Source organism: Rhinopithecus bieti, unplaced genomic scaffold, assembly GCF_001698545.2.
Source record: "Rhinopithecus bieti isolate Rb0 unplaced genomic scaffold, ASM169854v2 scaffold_20891, whole genome shotgun sequence".
NCBI classification, from domain to species: domain Eukaryota; kingdom Metazoa; phylum Chordata; class Mammalia; order Primates; family Cercopithecidae; genus Rhinopithecus; species Rhinopithecus bieti.
Genome location: NW_016810137.1, coordinates 1,160,730 through 1,183,353, shown reverse-complemented (window position 1 = coordinate 1,183,353; position 22,624 = coordinate 1,160,730). Strand labels below are relative to the sequence as shown.

The 22,624-nt window shown below is 39.4% G+C and overlaps 1 protein-coding gene across 1 annotated transcript in view; it reads right to left on the bottom strand.

The window, feature by feature from the left end:
* SWAP70 (switching B cell complex subunit SWAP70) overlaps positions 1 to 22,624 on the bottom strand; it is an 88,107-nt gene that overhangs the window by 44,652 nt on the left and 20,831 nt on the right. The window contains 1 exon segment of the mRNA XM_017891443.1: positions 14,260 to 14,400. Within this exon segment, the coding sequence (XP_017746932.1) occupies positions 14,260 to 14,400 (141 nt within the window).

Sequence of the window (22,624 nt, the reverse complement as noted above, 5' to 3'; positions counted from 1 at the left end):
AGCATAGAAAATGTACTAGAGGAGGCAGGCATGGGCAGCAGAATAATATCACCAAAGCATTTCTTTTTAGAAAGATATGAACAAAGCATTTTGTTTACTACATGAAAGAAGTCACCAACCGTCTGCAGGCAGAAGTTTCGCCTGATCGCTAACTTTATTTTGTAGTTGGCAAACCAGTCCTCCAGGAGCAGAAAGAGCTCCTTTGTGTTCTGCCTTTAGCACTCTGCCTCAGTCTAACACCATTTCCCATGGCCCCATCAAACACAACTGATCCCATCGAGGGAAAGCAGCAGCAGCAGCAAAAGCAGCAATTGCTGCTGCTTTTCTTTTTTGGCTTATCACTATCACCTTGAAGACTTACTATATGCTAGGCATTTTATATGTGATTTCTCGCTTAAATTTTGTATTAGTCCTATAAGGTTAATTACTGCCCCTGTTTTACAGATCAGAAAATAAAGGTTCCAAAAAACTGAGCATCCTTGAACAACATAGGTTTAAACTTCGAGGGTCCACTTAAATGTAGATTGGATTTTCTTCTGCCTTTGCCACCATTGAGACAGCAAGACCAACAACTTCTGCCTCTTCCTCAGCCTACTCAATAAGAAGACAATGAGGATAAAGACCTTTATGGCCGGGCGCAGTGGCTCAAGCCTGTAATCCCAGCACTTTGGGAGGCCGAGGCAGGTGGATCACAAGGTCAGGAGATCGAGACCATCCTGGCTAACATGGTGAAACCCCGTCTCTACTAAAATACAAAAAACTAGCCGGGCGTGGTGGCAGGCGCCTGTAGTCCCAGCTACTCCGAGGCTGAGGCGGGAGAATGGCGTGAACCCGGGAGGCGGAGCTTGCAGTGAGCCGAGATCGCGCCACTGCACTCCAGCCTGGGCGACACAGCAAGACTCCGTCTCAAAACAAACAAACAAAAAAAAAGACCTTTATGATGATCTACTTCCACTGAATGAATAGTAAATATATTTTCTCTTCCTTATGAACTTCTTAATAACATTTTTTCTGTAGCCTACTTTATCATAAGAATAACTGTATATAATACATTTTACATTAAAATATGTGCTAATCAACTGTTTATGTTATTGGTAAGCCTTCCAGTCAACAGTAGGCTATAAGAAGATAAGTTCTGGGGGAGTCAAAAGCTGTCCTTGGAGGCCAGGCACAGTGGCTCATGCCTGTAATTCCAGCACTTTGGGAGGCCAAGGAAGGTGGATCGCTTGAGTTCAGGAGTTTGAGATCAGCCTGAGCAACATGGTGAAAGCCCATCTCTATCAAAAATTCAAAAAATCAGCCAGGAGTGGTGGCATGCATCCGTGGTCTTAGCTGCCCAGGAGGCTGAGGTTGGAGGGAGATTGCACCACTACACTCCAGCCTAGATGACAAAGTGAGAGACTCTGTCTCAAAAAAAAGTTATACTTGGATTTTCAACTGTGTGAGTTCAAAGGTCAACTGTACATTTACAAACTTCACATGGCTAGTAAATATCAAAACCAAAGTTTAAACTCAAGCTCAGCAGGGTGTGGTGGCTCACGCCTATAATTCCAATGCTTTGGGAGGCTGAGGTGGGAAGACTGCTTGAGACCAGGAGCTCGAGACCAATATGGGCAATATAGTGACATCTTATTTCTAAAAAAAAAGTTTTTTTTTTAATTAGCTGAGCATGTTGGCACGTGCCTGTAGCCCCAGCTACTCAGGAGACTGAGGCAGGAGGATCACTTGAGCCTGGGAGGTGGAGGCTGCAATAAAGGCAAGACTGTGCTGCTGCACTCCAGCCTGGGCGACAGAGTGAGACTCTGTCTGAGGAAGAAAAAAAAAATCCAGCCTGAGCAACATAGTGAGACTTCTGTCTCTAAAGAAAAACATTTTTTAATTAGTAGGGTATGGTGGTTTGTGCCTATAGTCCTAGCTTGTCAGGAGGCTGAGGTGGGAGTATCGTTTGAGCCCAGAAATTCACGGCTGTAGTGAGCTGTCATCGTGTCACTGTACAAATCCACACTCTAGTCTGGGTGACAAAGCGCAACTCTGTCTCAAATGCCAGCTCTTCCCACCATACCAAATTGCTTGTAGAACTCAGTAGGTGGAGGCCATCTATGGGATGAACGCCATCTATGCAGAACATTTCCAAGGCCACTACCACCAACTCTTATCCATCCACACCCCACAAAACACTAAGTGGAAGATATGCCACACAGGGGAAATGACATGTGCACAAAAGCTGATAACCTTGCTCTGAGAACAAGAAGTGATTCTATGTGGATTATGTGGTGACTCATAGGGTTCCTGAGGGGAAGTGGCTAGATACACAGCTGGAAAAGCAAACGTAAGACCAAATCACAAAGGGCTTCATAATTTTAAGAAATAGCCTGTAGGAAAACAGTTCAAGGATTTTAGAACAAAATACATAAAGAACTCCTACAATTCAATAACAGAAAAACAAATAAGCAAATTTTAAAATGGACAAAGAAATTATTCAACACGTCTCCAAAGACATACAAACGACCAACAAGCATATGCGAAGATGGTCAACATCACTTATGATCGGGGAAATGCAAATCAAAACACAATGTGATATCACCTCACACCTGTTAGAATGGTCACTATCAAAAAAACAGAAAATAACAAGTGTTATTGTTAGGATGTGGAGAAATCCAAACCCTTGCACACTGTTGGTGGGATTGTAACATGGTGCAGCTGCTATGGAAAGCAGTGTGGAAGTTCCTCAAAAAGTTAAAAATAGAACAACCATATGATCTAGCAACCCCACTTCTGGGTATATATCCAAAAGAACTGAAAACAGGACCTTAATGAGACATTTGCACACCTATACCCACTACAGCATAATTCACAATAGCCAAGATGTGGAAGCAAACTAAATATCCATCCAAGGATGAATAGATAAAGAAAATGTGATATACATTGGGTGCAGTGTACAATTCTTGGGAGACAGGTGCACCAAAATCTCAGAAGTTACCACTAAATAGCTTATCTATATAACAACAAAACCACCTGCTCCCCCAAAACTATTAAAAGTTTTAAAAGTAAAAAAACAAAAAAAAATTTTAAAGAAAATGAGGGCCAGGCCCAGTGGCTCACGCCTGTAATCCCAACACTTTGGGAGGCCAAGATAGGTGGATCACTTGAAGTCAGGAGTTCGAGACCAGCCTGGCCAACATGGTGAAACCTCGTCTCTACAAAAAATACAAAAATTAGCCGGGCACGGTGGCAGGCACCTGTAATCCCAGCTACTTGAGAGGCTGAGGCAAGAGAGTCACTTGAACCCCAGAGGCGGGGGCTACAGTGAGCAAAGATTGCACCACTACTCTCCAGCCTGTACAACAGGGCGAGACTCTGTCTCAAAAAAAAAAAGAAGAAGAAGAAGAAGAAAAAGAAAATGTGTCATATACATACAATGGAGTATTATTCAGCCTTAAAAAAAGAAGGAAATCCTGTCATACATTGCAATAGGGAAGAACCCTGAGGACACCATGTTAAGTGAAATAAGCCAATCAAAAAAAGAAAAATACAGCATGATTCTACTTATAATAAAGTAATCAAACACACTTTAAAAAGATAGTAGAATGGTGATTGCCAGGACCAGGGGGAGAAGGAAAAAATGTGTTGTTCAAAAGGTATAGAGTTTCAGTTATGCAAGATAAAAAAAGCTCTAAAGATCTGTTGTACAACAATGTGCATACAATTAAAAATACTGTACTATACCGTTAAAACTGTTAAGAGGATAAATTTACATTATATATTCTTACCAGTTTTTTTAAAGTACAAAATCCATAGTTTTCATAGAAAATAGTGCATAAAGCATTAGTAATCAAGTGTTTTCACACAAGGTATAATGTCAAACAAAATAAGGAAATTCAATCTTGGGTTTCCAGAATTTCATATATCATAAATTATACCAAATGGTTTTCAAGGTTCTAAGTACAAGAATAAAGAAATATATGTGAAAGAATCTTGCTAAAGAAGAAAACGCTTCCTTCCTGTAGGAGATAGGTAAAAATGAAGAAAAAAAAGGAAAAAAAAATGCTGCAAAGTATTTATTATTAAATTATATGATGTACTGACCATATACACAGCTGTAACAACAAAAAAATGAGTTCTTTATGTGTTAACGTGAAATATCACCAAGATATGACATGAAGGTACACAACACAAAGAATTATACAATGTCCAGTGAAAAACGCAAGTCACAAAATACTATATAGAACATGATCCTATTTTATGACTCCAGAGTAAAATTAATCATACATTAAGATATACATATATGACAAAACTTTTTTCTAATGTGACAGGAAAATGCACATAAAATTCAGGATGGTGGCTTCCTCTTGGGAGGAGGCAGGGAAATGAAAAAAGAGAAGAGCAAAGAGGTTGAGGCAACAACATTAGTGATATGTTTCCCAAAATTAGTGGTAGGTTCACAGATGTTCATTTTATTATGCTTTATAATTTTCATATATCCTACAAATATTCTTTTATATATATCATAAAATAAATAAAAAGACAAAATGGGGGAAAAAAACAAGTGCTGATCAATGTATACAGATCACCAAGTGTACACAGATCACCAGTGTACACAGATCACCAAGTGTATACAGATCAAGCATTTGTGTACAAAGGGGAAAGAAAAGATCATCTTTGCTGTTTGTATAAAGTGTAGCAATGTCTGCATCAATATGTCTTTGAGCTGAACTGCAGCTCAAAACTCTTATTCTAGATCCTGTCTTTTACTGTGTATCTGTGGATATGCAAATATGTGTTACCTATCTACTACAGGTCAGTCAGCATCTGGTATGGGAGGAGTCCCACTTAAAATAAGACATATGTACTCTCTAAGGAGCTTCTAGGGCAGGGAGGAAGACAGACTAACAGTTACGTGCAAATGCTCCAATAAAGGGGAATACAGGGAACTCTAGCATCTAATTCAGCAGGGCACAGTGGTTCATGCCTGTAATCTCAGTGCTTTGGCAGGCCAAGGCCAAGGCAGGCAGATGACTTGAGGCCAGGAGTTCGAGACCAGCCTGGCCAACATGGTGAACCCCATCTCTACTAAAAATACAAATTACCCAGGCGTGGTAGCTCGCACCTGTAATCTCAGCTACTCGGGAGGCTGAGGCATGAGAATCACTTGAACCCGGGAAGTGGAGGTTGCAGTGAGCTGAGATCATACCACTGCACTCCAGCCTGGGCAACACAGAAAGACTGTCTCAAAGAAAAAAAAGAGAGAGAAGATGGAGGTTCTCTTTCCTTGCCTAATGCAGCCATGGCTCGTGGTCCCAAGAAGCATATGAAGCAGGTAGCAGCTCCAAAGCACTGGATGCTGGATAAATTGACCAGTGTGTTTGCACAGTGAGGTCATATATACACACAGTAAGGCCATAAATATATATATGGTCTCTCTCTATATCAGTAAACAGAATTATGCCTGTTATTAAAATATTATAGAACATACTGGGAAATTAACAGAAATCCAGAATTTGGATAGGGATGATGGCCACACAACATAGTAAATACACTCACAACCATTTTACTGTACACTTTAAAATGGTAAGTTTTATGTTACGTGAATTGTACCTCAATGGTTTTATACTTTCATAAGACCATTTAAACCACAGTAAAAGTCCAAGAGCCAAGAAAATGGAGAAAGTAAAATGGTAGGTTCTTCTCATATAACTACATATATATTTCTAACCTCAAACTCTTTCCTGAGTCCCAGTTCTATATTTTATTACAACTCACATGAAATCATGAATTCTTTGAAATCAAAGGCCATTATCTTATTCAGCTTTGTATCCCCTCTGCCTGGTTTGCAGTATTAATTTGCTCATTCATTCATTCAAATCATTGTGTGTGTTTACGAGGTGTCAGTTACTCTGCTAAGAGCTGGATAACAGTGAACCAGTTCTTGCTGTCACAGAACTTATACTCTGGAGAGAGAATCAGATACCAAACAATACAGCAACAACCCAACCACTAGTAAGTGCTATAGAGGAAAAGCACAGGCTGCTGTGGGAAACACATTACAGGAGAGCTGGTTAGCTCTGGGAAGGGTGGGTGCTACCAGGAGAAACCTCCCTGAGGAAGTGACAATCAAGTCCAGAGCTAAAGGATGAACAAAAATTCGCTGCATTTGATGGGCAGAGTTGGCCTTACAACACAGGAAGCAGCATGTCTGAAGGTTCTGAGGCAGGAAGGGTCTTGGTAATCTGAGGTACGGAGAAAAGGCCAACATGGTTGCACTAAAGTGAACAACCCATATGTCCAAAAACTGATGAACTGAATGTGTAAACAAAACATGGTATATCCATAATGGAATGTTATTCAGCCATAAAAAGGAATGAAGTATTGTTACAGGATACAACACAGATGAACCTTGAAAACATTATGCTAAGTGAAAGAAACCAGATACAGAAGGCTGGCTATTGTATGATTCTACTAACATTGTATGCCCAGAATAGGCAAATACATATAGACAGAAAGTAGATTTGCACTTGCGTAGAGCTATAGGGGAGAGGAGGTGATTGCTAAGTGGGTATGAGATTTTGGGGGCAGCAGTGAGATGAAAATATTCTAAAATCAATTGTGGTAATGATTATAGTGAATGAACAAAAAAATCACTAACTGGTACATGTTAAATAGACTAATTGTATGGTATGTGATTTATATCTCAATAAAACCACTATTTTAAAAAACAATATATCTTTACAGCACATGACTCATATTGCTAGCCAAAGTATTCATCAGTATAAAGTCATTCATGTTTCTTAGCATGAAACCCCTTTATTTACTCAAAAGTTTATAGTCCTCTATAGTTTCACAAATGTAATGAAAATGTAGAGTCCAACTTGGTCATTGCACCAAATTAAAACTATGCAACTTTCAGTCAGGTGCAGTGGCTCACACCCATAATCCCAGCACTCTGGGAGGACAAGGCAAGAGGATCACTTGAGCCCAGGAGTTCAAGACCAGCCTGGACAACATAGTGAGATCTCTACAAAAAAAAAAGTTAAAAATTAGCCAGGCATGGTGGTGCACACCTGTAATTCCAGCTACTCCCCAAGCTACTTGGGAGGCTAAGGTGGGAGGATCTCTCAAGACCAGCAGGGCAAGGTTGCAGTGAGCCACGATCATGTCGCTGCACTCCAGCCTGGGCAACAGAGCAAGACCTTATCTCAGAAAACAAAAAAACAAAACAAAATAAAGAAAATGCACACTATGTAACTTTCAAACAACAATGAACGAAAAAATAACACAGGCTAAAGGGCAATCAAAAAGAACCACACGAAAGCACAGGTTTGAGTGTTTAAGAACAGTACCACTTCCGATTAAATGACGTTGTTAGGCACACATTTGAAGTGCTTTCAGCGCTGACGGGATAGCCATTTAATTAACTGAAGAAACTTGAAACAACACTTTATACAAGAATTATAAGTGACATATGAACAATAAGAAAGTACACCAAGAGGAAAAGCATAAATGTTAGACTAGAAAAACAGAATGCAGAGGCAGCTAGGCTCTAGAGGATAGACATACTGAACTGAAATGTTTCTCTGTTTTTCTTTTGTGTATGTTTCCAAAAAAACAAAACAAAAGGCTTCTGTTGGAAAGCACCAGATTCCCCAACTGGAACTTGGCATACTGCCAATGTATTAATGATTTTAATCATATAGCCCAAACCAAGCCTTAATATGAGAATCAGAGAAAATAACTGATAAGATTTGGACTAGCAAGCCTAATCAGCCATTAAATCTCATGGAAGAATTAGACTGCCTTAAAAATATGCTGAAGGAAAACTAGTTTTTTACATACTTTATTGGTACTAACTAGAAGGTAGTAATATACCACTTTCTTCAATATATTCACTGTCACATAATTCCAGCAATATGTCCTCTCTGCCCCCCAAAAAAAAAAAAAAAAAAAAACCACCAAGTTTCTTTCTAGATCTAGATGTTTAAAGAACATTCCTTTACTAAAAAATGATGTTTTTTTTTTTTTTTTTTTTTTTTTTTTTTTTTTTTTTTTTTTTTTACAGACAAGGTCTTACTTTGTTGTCCAGGCTGCTCTAGAACTCCTGGGCTCAGGTGATCCTCCTACCTCAGCTTCCCAAAGTGCTGAGGATTATGGGCATAACCTACGACGCCCAGCCAAGAAGGAATTTAAAAATTTAACATTTGGGGCCAGGCGTGGTGGCTCACACCTATAATTCCAGCACTTTGGGAGGCTGAGGCGGGCGGATCACCTGAGGTCAGGAGTTCAAGACCAGCCTGGCCAACATGGTGAAACCCCGCCTCTACTAAAAATACAAAAACAAGCCGGAAGTGCTGGCATGCGCCCGTAATCCCAGCTACTCAGGAGGCTAAGGCAGGAAAATCGCTTGAACTCAGGAGGCAGAGGTTGCAGCGAGCCAAGATCACGCCATCGCACTCCAGCCTGGGGAACAAGAGTGAGACTTCGTCTCAAAAAAACAAAAGTTAACATTTGGAAGGATAAAATACTTGGTAAAGGAATAACAGGTTAATCATTTGAGGTCTCAGGAAAGCTGAAAATTAATTCTATCGATGTAAAAGAACAAAGTAAATACAAAACCCAACCATAAAAATTACTTTTTGGGAAGTTTCAAAATAATTTAACTCTTGGTACCAACCTCCTCAGAATAATTCTCCCAGGCAAAGGCAGAAAACCCCTAAAACAACCTGGGAAAAAAAAAAAACGAAAAAACTGACCAAAATGAATACTAAGGAACACCACACACTAAGACAAGAGAATCACCTTAAAACAACTTGAGACAGAACAGAAGAAAACTGGATGAAAGCTGAGCTACTTTGAGGTAATCAAAATGGCTTTTAAACAACTTTACCCCTTCCTGCCTTCGACCAAGACTTCCCCTATGTATCCAAATATTAGACACTCGAAAAAACTTAATTCCTAAAGGGAGTAATTAATCCTTCAATAGTACAGTTAAAGAAACATTGGTGGTGAAGTTAAATAGCTTAGGTTCAAAAATCTACCTACCCCTTATTAGCTAGGCCACCTTAAGCCATTTCCTCCTTAGGTAATGGGGGATAATTCCAGTTCTGCCTCACAGAATTAACATAAGGATCAAATGAGACAGTATGTATACATGACAGTATACCTTGTGACTGTTTAATAACTATTTCATATTTTCTCTGCCTAACTGATTATAATCTCTAAGTTTTATGTTAACATTCTTCAGTCACTGTTGGCATTTCTTTTTTCAACCAAGTTTCAAACAAGGCACTAATCTTTGCTCAATTTAAACTCAAACCATGGAAACCTTGGCTACTTTACTTGAATTGCAGGACTGGCAAAATTCCACTCCAGGTGGCTAAGCAATAATAAACAAGGGCTCACTGTTTCATCACATCCTCATTCCCTCTGTGAATAAGTTTCTCTCCAAATTTAGTGGCTCATTTTGGACTTTCAAAATACTACTATATTTCCTCCCCCAGTTATAAAACTTTTAAAACATTGAAATACTAAAACAAAGAACATTTTAAAACTAAATAAAATTCAGTAAGTTTAAAGAATGTCACACCAAGGAAAACAAAATGCAGTAGTAGGGTACAGCACTTCAAGATATTAAACCATGTTTCTCTATATATATATATATATATATATATATATATGGCCTCACTGTGTCACCCAGGCTGCAGTGCAGTGGCACCATCACAACTCACTGTAACCTCGAACTCCTAGGCTCAACTGATCCTCCCACCTCAGTCTCTTGAGTAGTTATGACTACAGGCATGTGCCACCAAGCCTGGCTAATTTTTAAGATTTTTAATAGAGAGAGGATCTCACTATGTCACCCAGGATGGTCTTGAACTTCTGGGTTCACATGATGCTCCCACCTCAGCCTCCCAAAGCACTGGGATTACAGGCATGAGCCACTGTGCCCAACCAGTGTCTGTCATTAAACACACATACACACAGCAGATCATCAAATATTTGTGTTCTATAGTGTCTATCATTAAACACACATACACAAAACAGATCATCAAATACTTGTGTTCTATAGTTTTATTGTAAGTATATATGAAATATATTCAGCAAATATTTGACATATTAGACATACATATAACAAAACTATAGAACACAAATAAACTACCTGAGCAATACACAGAACAGCAACACAAAAAAGCATTATACTATAAAGTCCTGAGACTTTACACATCAATTTTGGTACAATTTAATTATTTTTTATTAAGATACAATTCACATACCATAAAATTCACCCTTTTAAAGTATACAATTCAGTGGTTTTCAATATATTCATAAGGCTTTATCACTGGTTAATTCTAGAATATTTTCATCATCCCAAAAAGAAACCCAAGACCATTAATAATCACTCACCATTCCTATCTCCCCCTCACCCCAAGAAACCTCTAATCTACTTTGTATCTCTATTTACTCGCCTATTTTGGACATTTCATATAAATAGAATCATACCATATGATGCTTTTGTGGATTTAATGAAATCTTACCTTTCATTATCATGTGGTTTTTATTCCTTCTTTTTTTCCTAATTAAAGCATGATCATGTACCACATGATAACTATAGTTAATAACAATGTATTAAACACCTAAAAATTGCTGAGAGTAGATTTTAAATATTCTCACCACAAATAAGGATATGAAGTAATGCACATTACCTAGTTTCACTTTACCATTCCACAATGTATACACATTGCAAAGCATCATGTTGTATCCCATAAATATATTTTTTTGGTCAATTAAAAAAATAAACACAAAGAAGAGAAAAAAGCACGATCACGGCAATGTTATCATCTCTGCAAGGGAAATTCTTCAAAAACATGCATTGAGGTTGGGCGCAATGGCTCACATCTGTAATCCCAACACTTTGGGATGCTGAAGCAGGCAGATCACCTGAGGTCAGGCGTTGGAGGCTAGCCTGGCCAACATGGTGAAACTCCATCTTTACTAAAAATACAAAAATTAGCCCGGTGTGGTGGCACATGCCTGTAGTCCCAGCTACTCAGGAGGCTGAGGAAGGAGAATGGCTTGAGCCCGGGAGGCAGAGGACACAGTGAGCCAAGATTATGTCAGTGCACTCCACACTGCAGCCTGGGGGACAAAGAGAGACTCCGTCTCAAAAAACAAACAAACAAACAAAAAACAGGGCAGGCACAGTGGTTCACGCCTGTAATCCCAGAACTTTGGGAGGCCAGTGCGGGCAGATCACCTGAGGTCAGGAGTTTAAGACCAGCCTGGCCAACATGGTAAAACCCCATCTCTACAAAAAAAAGCAAAACTTAGCCGGGCATGGTGGCACGCACCTATATAATCCCAGCTACTGGGGAGGCTGAGGCAAGAGAATCACTTGAACCCAGGAGGTGGAGGATGCAGTGAGCTGAGATCATGCCACTGTACTCCAGCCTGGGTGACAGAGCGAGACCTGGTCTCAAAAACAAACAAACAAAAAACATGTATTGGCCAGGCATGATGGCTCACATCTGTAAGTCCAGTACTGTGGTAAGCCCAGGTGGGAGGACTGCATGAGGGCAGGAGTTCAGACCAGTCTGGGCAACATAATGAGATCCCGTCTCTATAAAAAATGTTACAACTTAGCCAGGTGTGGTGGCACGCAGCTGTAGTCCTTACTACTCAAGAGGCTGAGGCAAGAGGACTACTTTATTTAGCACAGGAGTTCAAGGTTGCAGGAAGCTGTGACGGCATTACTGCACTCCAGCCTACCGGACAGAGCAAGACACTGTCTCAAAAAAACAAAAAACATGTATAACACATGAAATACACACACACATATACACAGGCATGCATACACATAAAGAAAGATCAGGAAATTGTATTGTGAGGCTGATATGGAATAACAGATACAGATAAAAAGATTACCACACAGATGAACATTGTAATTTTTAGAATCTTTGCTGCAAAATTCTTGAAAAATATTTGTTGGTTTCTAAAAAGAATCCTGGCTGGGCACAGTGGCTCATGCCTGTAATCCCAGCACTTTGGGAGGCTGAGGTGGGAGGAACACCTGAGGTCAGGAGTTCAAGACCAATCTGGTCAACATGATGAAACCCCGTCTCTACTAAAAATACAAAAAATACATGGGCGTGGTGGTGTGTGCCTGTAATCCCAGCTACTCAGGAGGCTAAGGCAGGAGAATCGCTTCAGCCCGGGAGGCAGAGGCTGCAGTGAGCAGAGATCGTGGCACTGCACTCCAGCCGGGGCAACAAGAGCGAAAAAAAAGAAAAAAAAAAGAATCCTGACCAACATTTTGGCATTTTCCAAACTATTAAATTATTATTATAAATGTTAATTACTATACTTCACTATTATAAAAAGACATTAAACTGTTTTAAAATTATATAAAACAATAAAAAATCTGAAGCCACAGAAAACATGTATATAGTTGTGTATTTAGGTTTGATGCAAAATTGAGTTTTAAAATTTTAAATGTTTTATTTGTATTTTTACTATGTTGCTCAGGCTAGTCTTGAACTCCTGACCTCAAACAATCCTCTCACCTCAGCCTCCCAAAACGCTGGTATTACAGATGTAAGCCATTGTACCCAGCTGCAAGTATTTTACTTTTAATTCGAAAGTATTATCATTATCATTTTTTTGAAAGGCATTACTGAAATATACTTGTTACAGAGAATGGCCTGAGCAAAAAATAATAAAAATAAATATGAATTTAAAATTAGAAGTATATAAAGACCCCTCAAAAAAAAAAATTGCCAGTACATACGAAACCAGATTGTTTTCGTCTTAAAAAAAAAAAACAGATACATGTGCAGTACGTGCAGGTTTGTTACATAGGTATATATGTGCCATGGTGGTTTGTCACACATATTGACCTATCCTCTAAGTTCCCTCCCCTTGTCCCCCAAACCTCAACAGGTCCTGGTGTGTGTTGTTCCCCTCCCTGTATCCATATGTTCTCATTGTTCACCTCCCACTTATGAGTGAGAACACATGGTGTTTGGTTTTCTGTTACTGGGTTACTTTGCTAAGGATGATGGATGGCTTCCAGCTTCATCCATGTCCCTGCAATGGACATGATCTCATTCTTCTTTACGGCAGCATAATATTCTGTGGCATATATGTACCACATTTTCTTTATCCAGGCTGTCATTGATAGGCATTTGGGTTGGTTCCACGTCTTTGCTATTGTAAATAGTGCTACAATAAACATACGTGTGCATGTATCTTTTTTTGTTTTCTGAGACGGAGTTTCGCTCTTGTTGTCCAGGCTGGAATGCAATGACGTGATCTCGACTCACTGCAACCTCCGCCTCCCAGGTTCAAGCGATTCTCCTGTCTCAGCCTCCCAAGTAGCTGGGATTACAGGAGCATGCCACCACACGTGGGTAATTTTTGTATTTTTAGTAGCGACGGGGTTGCATCGTATTGGTCGGGTTGGTCTCGAACTCCTAACCTCTGGTGATCCGCCCACCTCAGCCTCCCAAAGTGCTGGGATTACAGGTGTGAGCCACCCTGCCCAGCCATGAATGTATCTTTATAGTAGAATGATTTCTATTCCTTTGGGTATATACCCAGTAATGCGATTGCTGGGTCAAATGGTATTTCTGGTTCTAGATACTTGAGGAATTGCCACACTGCCTTCCACAATGGCTGAACTAATCTACATTCCCACCAACAGTGTAAACGCGTTCCTATTTCTCCACAGCCTCACCAGTATCTATTGTTTCCTGGCTTTCTAATAATCACCATTCTGACTGGCGTGAGATAGTAACTCATTGTGGTTTTGATTTGTTTTTCTCTGATGATCAGTGATGTTGAGCTTTTTTTTCATACATTTGTTGGCTGTGTAAGTGTCTTCTTTTGAGAAGTGTCTGTTCATATCCTTTGCCCACTTTTTGATAGAGTTTTCTCTTGTAAATTTGTTTAAGTTCCTTGCAAATTCTGGATATTAGATCTGATTTTTTTAAAGCGCCCTGAGAGAGAACAGGTACAGATTAACACAAAACACAGTTCTTAATTTCAAAGAATGAACCAAGTTGGAAAAACATTAAACCAAGTTTAGAAGACAGTGGAGGAGAGGGAAGAATAAGAAGCACTGTCAGTCTCTCATTCTTTCTTCCTTTCTGATTTATCTAGTGATTCTTTGTACCTCAACTCCTTAGTGAACTCACCAACAGGGGGCTTTGGGGCCCACTTGAAACATGCAAACCAAACAATGCTGCACCCAAAAAAATGTTAGAATCATACCTTTTCCAAAATGAACCTATTTAAATAAGGCATGTAGCCCTGGTTGGACACTGGCCCCTCATCATCATCCCTGAAGTGCTCTTCAAGGGCAACCGGGTCATGAGGAACCTTCAGCACCGTGCACAAGTTATGGGAAAGGACCTGCAAGGGAAAAGAAAATTGTTTAAAGACTCCCACTAACCAGCACATGACACCTTCACCGTGAACACAACACGCTGCTCCCTGTCCTGGATAGAGAAAGATGGAAAATAAACTAGCAAAAACAGGGTGAGGGCTGCTCAGCTGCCAGCCCCTACTTGTCACCTGTTACTCTTTCTCATTCCTTCCCAGGTTTGGTTCACTTAGAACTAGTCTCTCCTACAACATAATACTCCTGTGGTCTTTTGCTAATTTATCCACATCAGAAAGAAAAGCGGGGGGAGAAGTGTAAGAGAATGCGTTCAAAATTAAACTTTTTGCCAAGTAGAGCACAGTCAGCCAATTAGAGCTGTTCCGAGAAAGAACCTGGTATTGGGATGGCAGCCAGGGGTTCTGGACAAGGAGGCTGACCTAGGCAAGTCACAACCTCTCCAGACTTTAGTTTTCTCATTTATTCAATATAAAGGGGCCAAATTAATAACCAAATATTAATTAGGAATCTCTAAGTATCTAAATATTTCTAAAATTCTATGACTAGGCTAAGTTTCAGCATGAGTATAAAAGAATATTAATATAAAAAGAGAAAGAAATCCAGGGCCTGGATTAAAATAAGAAAAAATTAAATAGCAAAAATTGGAGTCACTAACATGGTTAAAAATACTTTATAGAAAACTTGCATTCCATAGCATAAATATATATAAAGGGCTACTGGTCTTGCAATAACCTAAGTTCACACTTCAATGTCCAGATACAGTAGTTAAATTAGCAGTCTGGGCTACCTTAGTATTAACCTTGTTTTACATTAAATGAAAATTTTAAAACAGAACTTAAGTCCCTTCCATTTCATTTGTGCTTTCTGAACAGGTCAAATTATATAGCTAAGGCTGTACTTTCTTCAACAGAGAATCTTCCTAGTTGAACCCCAGGTAAAAACATTCCTTATTTTTCTCAGCCCTAAACATTTAACCTTAAGGAGCCACATTCATATCAATAAATACTTTTATTTGCATTAAGCGAGTCCCTTTTTCTGCATACACATATTTCAGTTAGGAGTTTTTTTAAGATTAAAAATTTTTAATCTATAAAATAATTTGCATATCTTCTTTCTAAATTTGTTTTGTTTCTCAAAGCTTCATTTATGTCGAGATCCTTTTCTACACGCTCTACTGGTTTTAAGGAAGTAAGTTAAGGAAGTAAATTCACAAATGATTATAAATGCAGTAATGAAGACTTTTATGAGCCTCTACAAAGCAGGCTGTGTTTCTCAAGCAAACCCTGTGTTTGCCAGTAAAGCACATGAAAAGACTACGGTGGAGCTTTTATTGGAGAATCTTGCACCACAGTCAGCAAAATTTTAAATAGATATTTAATTTCTACTAGCCTAGTAAATCCTACATACTAAAGATCAATTTCAACAATATAAAGTGCTTAAAAACTGTAAAATGCTATGGAAACACAAGTATTAAAGAAATGAAATGCACATTACTCAGATCAGGTTCAAATGTGATTCAAATTTTAAAATCATTTGGAACTCTACCCAAGTTAACAATTCCCAACTACTGGTTAAATTACGGTATATCCATGAAACATAAAAACCATGAGAAAGCTTGCTATGTACTGATATGAAAAGATCTCCAACATAAATTAAGTGAAAAAAACAAGGTACCTAAGAATATGTATGTCATCTTTTGTATGAAAGAAAAGGGAGGAAGAAAAGAAATTCTGGAGAGATATATAAGAAACTAGTAACTGTGAAGGGAAGACAGGTTTGATGAGACCAAGGTTAGAAAAAGACTTCACTGCGCCTCTTCTTTATATTAAGTTTTTTTAAAAAATTAACCTACTCAAAATGTACTACATATTTTAAAATTAAATATACATATATATATATATATAAAGTGGCCAGCCTAAGATCACATAGATCAATCTATTTATCTCCATAGCCTATGCTTTTTCTTCTACATTAACCTGCTGACTAGAGATGAGGTGTAAAAGGAAGACATATTCCACAGCAATGTACCATGACTAATGGATGAGTGAGCTGTAACGGCAATAAATGAGATCAGAAAAGGAGAAACAGTATATGTTACAGTGACTTCACAGAGGAAGTGAAATGTAACTTATTGCTTACAGGATAAATAAGGATAGTTTTAGGACAGGAATAGAGGCAAATAGAAAAATTTCCAGATAGGGGAATAACATGATAAAAGTAGTTGATTTTAAAATCCAAAGCACTCAGGAAACAAAAAACACCATCTCCTCCATGCCCACCCCGTTCTCTACCTTTGGGTTTCATAGATCGTCTAAGTAAAGTCCTGGCTTTAGATGCCTTGGATGTCATATTGTCATCCTCATCTTATAAATGGTGACTACAGACTCACAGATATTAAATTTGTTTTTCTTGACTAAAGTTACCGAGAACTGAGACTAGAACTCGGGTTTTGTAATCTCTGGTCCAGCACTCTCCAGTAATAAGAAACATTATGTCTTCAGTTCTCTAAAGTCAAAAGTGCTCTTTGTACATATAGACACTTAGTTTGATTAAATGATCCCACTGAAGAAGATACAGATTTGAACTTGAGATTTCAGCCTTGGACAATTAAACAGCACTCCTGTTAAACACACGGATGGCTAAATTCAGTGATAATTTTCTTAACCATATTTACTTAGTTAAGCAAACTGTGAGGAAGGCTGCACTTATACAAGGCACCTAGAAGGGACCTGAACTCCAATGTCTCTGCATCCTCACTATCAAATGAGGAGTTGCACTTGTTTGTAAAACCCTTAACTATCAACCCAAACTCATTTCATAATTTAGATAAGAAGTCCAGCTTTGTGACAGCTTTTTCACCATTAGTAAGGTCTATTAAAGGGAAGTCTTCTTCAAAAAACATAACAGGCTGGGCGTGGTGGCTCACGCCAATAATCTTAGCCCTTTGAGGGGCTGAAACAAGTGGATAGCTAGAGCCCAGAAGTTCAATACCAACCTGGACGACATGGCAAAACCCCATCTCCACAAAAAGTACAAAAGCTAGCTGGATGTGGTGGCATGTGCCCGTAGTCCCAGCCACCTGGGAGGCTGAGATGGGAGGCTGAGGTGGGAGGATCACCTGAGCCTAGGGAGCTTGAGGCTGCATTGAGCTGTGATCATGCCACTGCACTCCAGCCTCGGTGACAGAGGGGGTCCCATCTCGAAAATTAATTAATTATAATATATATGTATATATAAAACAACCAACTGAATGAAGCAACAATGAAACAGTATTTCTAAAAGAGGAAAAACTTGTGTACTATCTTTAAAACTTTTCATCAGCAACCTTTCTTTAAAGCTTAGACAGTATCTCAAGTATTTTTTTCTTTTTTAAGATTTATTTTGATTTTTTAAAAATAGAGATGGGGTCTCACTTGTGTGCCCCGGCTGGTCTCAAACTCCTAGGCTCAAGTGATCCTCCCACCTCAGCCTCCCAAAGTGCCAGGATTATACACATGAGCCACCATGCCCAGTCTCAACAAGGTTTTTTGTTTGTTTCTTATTTTGAGGCAGAGTCTCGCTCTGTCGCCCAGACTGGAGTGCAATGGCATGATCTCAGCAACCTCTGCCTCCCAGGTTCAAGCAATCTTCCCACCTCAGTCACCCAAGTAGTGGAATTACAAGCACCCGCCGCCACACCCAGCTAATTTTTGTATTTTTAGTAGAGACAGAGTTTCACCATGTTGGCCAGACTGGTCTCAAACTCCTGACCTCAAGTGATCCACCCACCTTGGACTGACAAAGTGCTGGGATTAAAGGCGTGAACCAGTATACCTGGCCAAGGTTTTCTTTTATAAAATAAAATATACAAGAAATAAAATTTTGATGGCCGAAATATAAACTAGTAAAAGAAGTAAAAGCTCCTCCATAAACTCATACAGCAATTTATGCTTTTTCAAGTAGACTCATACCATCTATTAATCTGTTTTAGCCTCTCCACCGGGAGAGTAGATATTATTGCTATTTTACAGATGAAGAGGTTGAGTCAGAGATTAGGAGATGTGTCCCAAATCACAGTTTTATGTGTAGTGAAACTGGGATTAGACCCAAATCTCCCACTCTGGTGTCCTTTCCATGCTTTGCCACCTTCCCTCTGTTTCTGGAAAAACAGATAGCCCTGCCAATACAAAGATGAACGTGCCTGCGAGTTGTTTCTAAATTTCAGTGATGTGCTGGTGCTACCCTAGCCCCACCCCATCAGCCCCACAGGACCCAACAGAGATGACTGGCACTATTCAGCAGGGCCAAGTCAGTGCCAGTGGCAAGGAAGTACATGGACCTAGAAGTCTGGGATCATTCTCTCTCTGGGAGCCCTCATCTCCCAGCACCCTATCCCTCTGGGGGAAACCGCATTAAGAGGCACTAACCCCTTCTCCAGATGAGAAAGCTGAAAAGCAAATTAAGACAAAAGAATGAGAAAGAGGACTACAAGTTCTTGATTTGTAAAAGGACTGCCCCAGATCACTCTAATCAGGGTGTTTGCAAGTTTCTTGAAAAAGCTGAATTTATCCCACTTCAAATGCCTGCTCCTCCAAAGGCCATTCTTTCAGCACGCACATAATTGCTAAGCAGCTTTGCTCTCATTCTGCTAATTTGAAGAATAAACTATTGTTACCACAATAACAGATCCATATCCATGCCAGAAACTCATGTCTCCAGTTCCCTCATAGCTGTCTGCAGTTGCCTCTGCAGGGCCTCTGCTGACAAGATGACTAATTAACTGCATGAGCCCTGCTCCTGTGGTCTGTTCCTGTTCAGTGGTTTGCTTGCCATTTACCCTTTTTGAGCATTTTGCTCCAGCCATCATGAAAATAAAATCAAGGATGGTGAACAGTGTTTTAACACACGAGTAAGTAGTGTTCACCATCCTTTCTCCAAAGACGTAGAGATTCTAAAAAGTTATTTAAAATGTGCCGCCCAGTAACACAGTTTCCCTTTACAGGATGTACATAATGGGCAAGATTCAACACTGAAAAAAAGGGGAGCGGGTGGATTTCTATTCCAAAAGACTTATCTGAACTGACACAATTATAGACTTATAACTCATAATGAGTAATCTTTTTTTAAAACATTAAAATTCCTGTCTGATTTATAAAATTTCAAGCTAATAGCAAATTACCAGAAAATTCTTCCTAACAATGGACCAGCATGACCAATTTCCTACCACAGCTATGCCCTGCCTTAAGAGCATTGTCTACTCTAAGTCCTGCCCATTACCGCATGGACTCATTTTCCCCTTCCAAACATCTTTTCATCCTGCTTGTCACTGTTTAAGTCTTGCTTATTTTCTCTTATCTTTAATCTATTCAGCCTTAAAAATCTCAGTCACTGTTCACATTGCTCTCGATACCTAAGTGCAATCAATTACCATCCTAGACACTTAAACCAAATCTTCAAGTACCACTAACATCACATTTTCCCCTGCCTAAAAATCATCAGAAGACTACAAAAGTAAAAGCTAAGGAAATATGTGAGTTCTATATTTAAGTCACTCCACAAGCCAGCCCACTTCACCTTCCTTATTTCTTCCCACCCCTCTGCACGAATCATACAAATACAGCCAAATAAGCTTACTAACTGCATCCCAGGCAAACCCTGTACCGCACCGCTTTCTCCCCTGGGCCCTTGCTCAATTTACCCCCGCCTCCTTTCCTACCTAACAAAAATGCCATCTCTTTCTGAAGCCTTCATCACCCAAACCAAGATGATCTTTCTTCACTCTGTTTCCCAAAAAGTACCTCTTGTGGTAACTACCACACATGATTTTTCTCTCCTGTAAGACTGTACATTTCTGAAAGGCCCATATCTTACACAACACTGCATGCCCAAAGCACCTAGCATGCTGCCCAGAATCCAGAAGACTTTCAATAACTGCTAAGTGAATTCTTTCTAAAAATTATCTTAACATTAAAGCCATGATACTTTACTATAAACAATAATCTTTTTTTTTTTTTTTTTTGAGATGGAGTCTCGCTCTTTCGCCCAAGCTGGAGTGCAGTGGCACTATCTAGGCTCACTGCAAGCTCTGCCTCCTGGGTTCACGCCATTCTCCTGACTCAGCCTCCCGAGTAGCTGGGATTATAGGCGCCTGCCACTGCACCTGGCTAATTTTTGTATTTTTAGTAGAGACGGGGTTTCACCGTGTTAGCCAGGATGGTCTCGATCTCCCGACCTCATGATCCACCCGCGTCAGCCTCCCAAAGCGCTGGGATTACAGGTGTCAGCCACTGCACCCGGCCAACAATAATCTTAGAAAATATACTATCTCTATCTCCTCACTTCACAGATAAAAAGACTGTGGCCTGAGACGTGGCCTAAGTCACACAATAATTAGCAACAAAGCAGGGACTAGAACTCAAATCTCTTAACTATCTATCACACAGTGATGCCCTGTGCTGGAAACATTTCCCTTCTGCCTAGTCACATCCTTCAAGATTGGGTCATTCATAAACTCTAGGAAATGTTCATGGATTACCACCCTGCCCCATGAACTCCCATTCAGCATTTAACTATGTTCTGTTTCAGATACTAATGGTATCTCATCTAACTGTAGATCAATAAGAGAGGAAACAAATATTTTCCTTCTACATCCTTCAGTGACTAGCATAGGGCTAAGGGAAGATTCAGTAAGAACAGAACACTTACAGACAGATTAAGGAAAAGTAACTCAAAGTCATCTGTTGGAATGCTGTCCACAGAATATATGCCACTGATGTCATACAGTGGAACTGGATTACACTCTAACTGAACTGAACCACCTTTTTAAATTTATTTTGGATAACTTACCAACTTACCCCTCTTTAGAAATGAAACAGAAAATACCGGTAAATTTGACCACATAAAATGCTTACATTTTCTTTTAAAAGAAGAAACCATAAACAAACAAGGCAAATAGCTCCAATATTCAAATCATTCTTGTGGGCATGAACAGAAAATTCACAAAAGAAACTAATCACTAATAAAAGAGGATACCTTTCAAGTTGAGGTGGAACTCCGGGGACCTTTAACTTCTAGACTGAATGGCTAAGGCGCTGTAATGCTGTTCGCTGTGTATTATATTTGGTATAATTTTTTTTACTGTTTCTCTACTAAGAACTCCTTTAAATGTGGTTTGTTATTGTGATACCTTTTACAAGGAAACTATACTTGAACAGTTCCAAACTGTACATACTGTATGAAGCTGTATGAAGCTTGTCCTCTGAATGGGTTGCTTGTTTCTACATGGAATTTCATAGCTTGCAGTATCATGTAACTAAAGATTAAACCCCACCTTTTACTTCAAAAATAGGCAAATAAAATATAGGAAAAGATGCTTTATCTTGCTAGTAATCAAAAGAATGCACATTAAAAGAGCCTAAGTAATAACTTTTGGCCTAAGTAATAATACCTGGTGTTTGAGGAGCTATAAGGGAGTAAAGACTACCAATATCCAACACTGCAGAAGGTACAGAGCAGGTTTTCTCAACCTCAGTACTACTGACATTTTGGGCTGAATAATTATTTGTTTGGGGGACAGGGCAGATAACCTATGCATTGTACAATGTATAGCAGTATCCTGGGTTAAAAACATTTAAAACATCTCAAATACCTGTGAATAGGAAATGGTTAAATAAAGAATGATGCATCAACACAATGAAATAGTTCACAGTCATTATAAAGGATGGTGTCTGTTATCTACATGCATTGATACAGAAAGATGACCCTAACACAATGCTTAAGAAAAGAGACTACAGGCCCGGCACTGTGGCTCACACCTGAAATCCCAGCACTTAACGGAGGTCAAGGGAGGAGGATCACTTGAGCCCAGGAGTTCAAGACCAGCCTGGGCAACAAAGTAAGACCCTGTCTCTACAAAAAATACAAAAGTTAGCTGAAGCGGGTAGTGTGCGCCTGTGGTCCCAGCTACTAGGGAGGCTGAGGTAGGAGAATCAAATGAGGCCAGGAGGTTGAGGCTGCAGTGAGCCGTGATAGCACCACTGTACTCCAGCCCTGGCAACCGAGCGAGAACCTGTCTCCCAAAAAAATATAAATAAATAAATAAATAAATAAATAAATAAATAAGAAAGAAAAGAGGATATGAAAGGACACAGAATATGACCCTATTTACACAAAAGGACATATATGTCTATGTATTTACACATGTGTATATGCATGTGTGTGCATGACAGAAGAAGGGAGAAAGAGAGATATATAAGA